This window comes from Sinocyclocheilus anshuiensis, unplaced genomic scaffold (genome assembly GCF_001515605.1).
Source record: "Sinocyclocheilus anshuiensis isolate Anshui unplaced genomic scaffold, SAMN03320099.WGS_v1.1 scaffold801, whole genome shotgun sequence".
In the NCBI taxonomy this organism is placed as follows: domain Eukaryota; kingdom Metazoa; phylum Chordata; class Actinopteri; order Cypriniformes; family Cyprinidae; genus Sinocyclocheilus; species Sinocyclocheilus anshuiensis.
Genome location: NW_015536541.1, coordinates 1,164,164 through 1,170,863, shown reverse-complemented (window position 1 = coordinate 1,170,863; position 6,700 = coordinate 1,164,164). Strand labels below are relative to the sequence as shown.

The 6,700-nt window shown below is 38.6% G+C and overlaps 1 protein-coding gene across 1 annotated transcript in view; it reads right to left on the bottom strand.

The window, feature by feature from the left end:
* usp24 (ubiquitin specific peptidase 24) overlaps positions 1-5,868 on the bottom strand; it is a 69,222-nt gene extending 63,354 nt beyond the window's left edge. Inside the window, exon 1 of the mRNA XM_016498346.1 lies at positions 5,495-5,868. Within this exon, the coding sequence (XP_016353832.1) occupies positions 5,495-5,776 (282 nt within the window). The 5' untranslated portion in view covers positions 5,777-5,868. The remainder of the gene's footprint in view (positions 1-5,494) is intronic.
* Positions 5,869-6,700: the final 832 nt, after the last annotated feature.

The following is a 6,700-nucleotide window of genomic DNA, read 5'->3' as shown; positions in this document are numbered from 1 at the left end:
AGACGGTGCTGACGGTGATACCGGTGTTAAGCCGCAACACCGGTTACGTCACTTGCCCACCGCGTCACCGACCCCCACCATCGTTTTGATTTTTTTATAGTAATAAAAATAATTTAGTTCAGTAAAAGAACACACACTACAATTAAAAACTGAACGCAGCTGCTCAATGCAGTTGAATGACAGTCGCATCACAGATCAGATTTAATTTCTCCAGTGAGGAGAGCGAGTCGAGCTGACTGACAAGAAGAGTGAGGTGAGGTGAGACAGACAAGACGATCGCGGATGATTTAGTTTCGAAACAAACATTCTACGTTTCTTATTTATTTGGTTATATATTATACATGTTTACTTGTTTCCAGTTTTGTACATTTAAACTTTATGTAAGTTATTTGTTATTTTATATTAGGCATAGCCTGCCCTATAGCATGGTGTATTTTTATTTGTTTTGTTAATAAAAGTTCTATGTTTTATAAATAGGCTAAAGTGAGTTTGACGTTGTATTTTGTTGTTGCATTCAAGCAATTGACGCCTAACTGCCGCTAATTCGAAGCGAGGAAAAGAGGGAACATTCAAACGAACTAAAAACGAACAATTGCTTTACTCCGAATTGGCACTATTTGAAAGTGAAAGTAAAATGTGCACGCTGCTTTTACAAGCTATTTAAAAGCGAAGGAAAGCGAGGAAAAAAGGGAACGCCCCCACCCCCGTGGTGATACCGGTATTACCGGTATTGACACACGTCGATTAACCGGTGGGAAAATTTCCTCACCGTCACAACCCTAATGTCTATCCGCACTGACCCACATGGACATTTAAAATCACAGCACTTAGTTTTCAGCTCTGACTGCGGTTGACCAACAGGTCAAAGAAGCCATGAGGGAAAGAGTGAAATAAACACTACAACAGTTGGACAGTATATCAGACTCAGTGGCCTCATATCAGGCATGCTTTACACATAACTAGTACTGTTTATCCCAAGGTTTCTGCATGTTTTATGAAGGCAAATTTAAGAGTTTTTCAGACCAAGAAAAGAAAATTTTGTCAATATGGTCTCTAAATGTAAATGTCTTGTATTAGCAAGGCTTCAAAGTTTGAAAATACAACTTCCAACAGATCTCCATTACCTTTTAATTCATTTTACTAGAAGAAAAAAAATAAAAGCTAATCAATGGCTTGTTCCCATCCTCTAGAATACGAAAACAACTTTTTCTGTACCTTCTGATCACACTGCAAAAAAACAAAAAAAGCAATGGTCTTCCTCAGCATTTTGTCTTGTTTTCCAGTGCAAATGTCTAAAGATTCTTAGATCAAAATACATTTACTTGAGAAGCAAAATTGCATAAAAATAAAATACAAAGTCTTGTTTTATTAGAAATTGATTAAAACAAAAACAAATATGGGTAACACTTTACAATAAGGTTCAATTAATTTTTGTGTATTAACTAACATCAGAAGTTTCTTGTAAAAATCATGCGTTCCACTGTCTGAAAAAAACAAACAAACAAACAAACATAAAAATGAAGATAATGATTTTCTCCTTATAATATCACTTTACAAAAATGTTTTTCTTGTTGATCTTAATTGTTATTGAACAATTCACAATGAGCAATTAACAGATTTATGAAGTGTGCAAATCAATAACTCCTTTACCACAGCCATCCTGGTTCTTTTGTGTAATTTTAGAGAACAACAGACGTTCAATTCTTTCTTAGATTTAACAGTGAACTTCACCAGATGGATTGATTCTGATTTCTTTTATTTTTATTTTATTTCGAATGAATTTAGCTCTTTTAGATTAGAGATTGTTTTGTTATCATCATCATGGAAATAAATATATATAATAAAAGGTTCCATTAGTTAATGTTAGTTCATAACATGAACAAACAATGAACAATACATTTATTTATTAATCTTTGTTAATGTTAATGAAAATACAGTCGTTCATTGTTAGTTCATGTTAATTCACAGTGCATTAATGTTAACAAGCACAACTTTTGATTTTAATAATGCATTAGTAAATGTTGAAATTAACATGAACATAGATTAATAAATGCTGTATTGTTCATTCTTAGTTCATGTTAACTAAAGTAGTTAACTAATGTTAACTAATGAACCTTATTGTAACGTGTTACCCAAATATGTATGCCAACGGGCTCAGAAAAATTTTTATTTTCTCAGAAAATATTTCATAGGGAAAACACATTTTCATACCCCACTGACGATATTTGCTCGTTTTAAACATGAAATGTTGTTACATTCATGGTTCGTACACATTTTTAGCAATACTTTCCATGAATTTTGAGACAATATTCATGACCTAATGTTCCATTATTTTACAAGTATTCATGTAAAATAAGAATACAAATCTATGTTCAAATTTATCATTGCATATGTTAACTAAAGTTAATGACTATTAATGCTACTAATTTGCTTTCTATTTGTTTATAGTAATAAGGACAAGCTGCGACTGTGCCAGACGTTACACCACGCAGAGAGCATATTACATCATTGAATATTACAATTTATTTAACCAATATTATCAACTAAACTCAGGACCTGAATTGCATTTAGGAAACCGTTTAGGTCTAACAAGTAGCCTAGTATTCAGGTACAGAAATATACAGAAATTAAATAAACTGTAAATTAAAACCATATTAATCCTTCAAATGAAAGTTAAAAAAGTTATTTAGTCAAGAGCAGTGATTGATCGATAAATACTGTTGAATTTAAAATTGGGATTTATCCTGATTTATGTGATTTGTCATCAATGTTTTTTTTTTTTTTTTTTTTTTTTTTTTTTTGGTCTTTTGTTGTTTGATTAACAATAATGACAGACGGCACAGCTTTATTAGGCTGCTGTTTCTTTAAGGCCGACCGCACGGATCCAATATTCTGATACATACAATGGTTTTCTTTCTCAACAACTGCTTACATTCACTTAAGACAAAACCACTGTGTTTATGAGCATACTCACCAGGCGGGCATTTTGACATAATTTTGTGTGTATTTGGCCGCTTAAAGGGGTCATATGATGCCATTTCAAATTTTGCTTTCTCTTTGGAAGTGTTACAAGCTGTTCGTGAATAGATAAGATCTAAAAGTTATAAAAGTTAAGACTTGTGTCCACGCCCTCCTAAAACGGCTCGTTCTAACCATAGACTGTATAAAAACATGGACGTAGTGTCCGTGACGTAACCCGTAGACTTCCGACGAGTGTTTTGAAGCCTAAAGTAGGCGGAGCCAGCCGTCGCCATCTTGGCAGCGCGTCACCGCGCGTCACTCCCGGATAATCGAAAATGGGCAAAGAGGCGGGAGCTGGTTGCTGAAACCACACCTACCTAGCTCGACGGTGGTGACAACAGCGGCAATCCACCTGTCACTCAAGTGGCCACGCCCTTAATTATGCAGAATTTTAAGGCTTAATATAATTTAAATGGATGAGTTATAAAAACATTCACCCCCCTCACAGTTGTCATGAAGGGCAAAATTAGCTATATAGACCAAAACCGCTTTTTGAACCAGGCTGTAAACGTTTTTTTCTGCTGTAAAGTTGGGCATTTTAACATGGGGAGTCTATGGGATTGACTCCCTTTTGCAGCCAGACTCCCTTTTGCAGCCAGCCTCTAGCGGCCAGTCGATGAATTACAGTTTAAGTCACTTCCTTGTTGGCTTCACGAGCGAGAGCGGGAGGTTGCCGCTCGGTTCTAACACTCCCCCACATGTCTACGTCACTGTGTGGGAAGATTTGCATAACGCCGCCCAAATGTTGACGCAAAGAAAGAAGGCATAACTTTTATTCTCGCTGTAGTATTGTTGTTGCCGCCGCCATGTCGTGGAGATGCTGTGCTTCGTTGTGAAAGCGAAACTACTTTGTTTGGCCTTCCAAAAGAGGACGATATCCGCTTCGTCATGCCTAGAGCTGATCCGTGCTGATCACTGAGAAAATACATCAACTTCACGCTGTGAATCGCCGGATCGGCTTTCACCGTGGACGAAGCGGAGTCCAGCCCGGGGTCGTCACATGTGGTTGCCGCAAGCGAAACTACTTTGTTTGGCCTTCCAAAAGAGGACACAATTAGAAATCAGTGGTTAAGTTGTCAACCCAAATATTCAGATGTGTGCAGCACATTTTATGGAGGACTGTTTCCTGAACCTGCAGAGTAGCCTACAATGCGTCTGTGGCACAAAGGCTGTTTCTATAAAGTGGGGCAGTTCCAACTTTGCAAGGACAGTCTGGCGCTTCTGACTCACAGCCTGGAAGTTTGTTTTTTTATATTTAAAGAATTTGCCACTTATGATTCAAACGCGAGTTTTGAGCAGTGTAGAGTAGCGCTTGTTGTTTGTCGTTTCTCTGATCACAAATACAGACATGGTTTTATGTTTATATTAAATAAATGTTTGCAGGAATTTCCCGCATTATAAACTCAAAACCTGCAGGAATGAGTAAAACTAGGCGATATATGCGCGATCGCACACCGAAATTCAGGACCTGAATAAAAATATATTTTATTGCACAGAGATTTGTGAAATAAATTTCCATGACTTTTCCAAAAACTTTCTTGGTTTATTAATTCTTCCAAAACGTTTGCCAGGCCTGGAAATTGCCGTTTTGAAATTCCATGACTTTTCCAGGTTTTTCCAAGACCGTACGAACCCCCGTGTAACATTTATCAGAAAACATGACTTAAAAACATCTTAATTTAAAGACATTTAGATATTTGTATTAGGAAAATTTCCCTCATACTGAGGGAAATGTGCTATTTGCAGAGCATGCAACATTTAATGCCATCATTTTATGATTTCCTGCTTCAATTCAAGACCTTTGTGGAAGGATGACTTAAGACCCGCAGAAACCTCGCATCCAAATCCAGACAAATAATAATTCAAGAACTGTGGGAATGAAGACTCCAAGCACACAAAAGTGAATTCATATTCAGCTTCTCATCAGTCGGTTTAATTCAACCCAGTAACACTGGTGAATATTGGCTTCATTGCAGAGGTAACATAACAGATGACATGCTGGTAACTAATGACACTTGATGGTCCAACAACCTGACATGTAAATCATCAGCCACACGTTTCCTCCTATTACTCAACAGTAAGACAGACATTAGTTTAATAATTGATCAGGAGGAAAAACACTCCATTGGCTGAACGCTTCCCTTACAACGCGCAAATAAAAACAAAGTAAACTCTAACAAAGTCTACGACACCCATCCCCCAAGATCCTACAACTTCTGCTGCCATGTGAATGAATGCCTCTGCTGAATTTATTCGTGACCTGCTAATGCATGCATAAAGAATGCAACGTTAAGAGAACATATCTTGACATCCTTGTCAGGTGTTGCATGCACATGCACAACAGGTAATACATGCTTATGCAGAGGCGATAAAGGCGTACGCGCGCCATTCCCTCCGGATTTTGACAGCCCCGGTGGTTCCGCCTCAAGCAACCGTGCGAATGATCACAAATGCATGCGTTTCATAAGCATACCTCACTTTCCACGACATCGTGATACGCAGGCGGAGGATCAAACCCTCCGGTGCCCGTGCGCCCGCTGTTCTCGCCGTCTCCGCTGAGGCCGGAGCCAGGGGAAGGGCCGCTTTCCATCGGCTCGTAGCCGTATCCGAGTCCCGGGCTTTCGTTGGTGAGCAGCGCGACAGCCTCGTTGATGTCGTTTTTGGCCAGGCGCAGGGCTTTCCGGATGGCCACCGGGTCTGGGAAGCCCATGCATAACAGCGTGGTCATATGCTGCTCCTCCTCTGTCTCCATCATGGAAGTGTGTCGATGATCGGGGCTTCAGTAAGGGGGCACATAGCACAGAAATCCGGCTGTGCACGCCGCCATGTTTACAGTCGGTGGTGCTGCTGGTAAATATTGATTGTCTGACTGTATATACACACACACACACACACACACACACACACATACAATATATATATATATATATATATATATATATATATATATACAGTATAATCACACTACATTTAGAATCCACATAAAAAGACATGAGGGCAAAATTCCGAGTACTAATCCAAGATGCGCAAGATGTGGGGGTGAACATGAATATGGCCAATGTGGGCAAGGAATTAGTACCAAATGCTGTAATTGCAGAGGAGAGCACAGTGCGGGATACGGAGGATGTAAGGTGAGGAAGCAGGCGGCGCAAGTTCAGACGGTCAGAGTCGAGGAAGGGATATCGTATTCTGAAGCGCTAAAGAAAGTTGGAAAGAAGAATGAAGAAGGGAGTAGTAGGGTATCATTACCTGAACAAAAAATGAAAAGCAAACAGGATGAAAAGAAAGAGATATCAAAGATCACAGACAAAGTGTCATTTGTGTCGTTTATGGCAGAAGTTGTCAACTGTTCTGCTCAAACTGATAGCCGGACAGAAAGAATCAAGATAATAATCAAAGCAGCTGAAAAGTATTTGGAGATAAAGGGTATTTCTGTAGACATGATAAATGAAAATCTAAAGGTATATGTAACAAGCTCGCAATCAGGATGTGGTGGATCTTAATGGTATTTATAATTTTACAGTGGAACGCCAAAAGTCTTATTGCAAATGGTCAAGCATTTAAGGAATATATATCCAAGAAAGAAAGCAGCCCAGATATAATATGTATACAAGAAACTTGGCTTAAGCCACAGTTGAATTTTACATTACAAGGATATACAATAATTCGGAAAGATAGG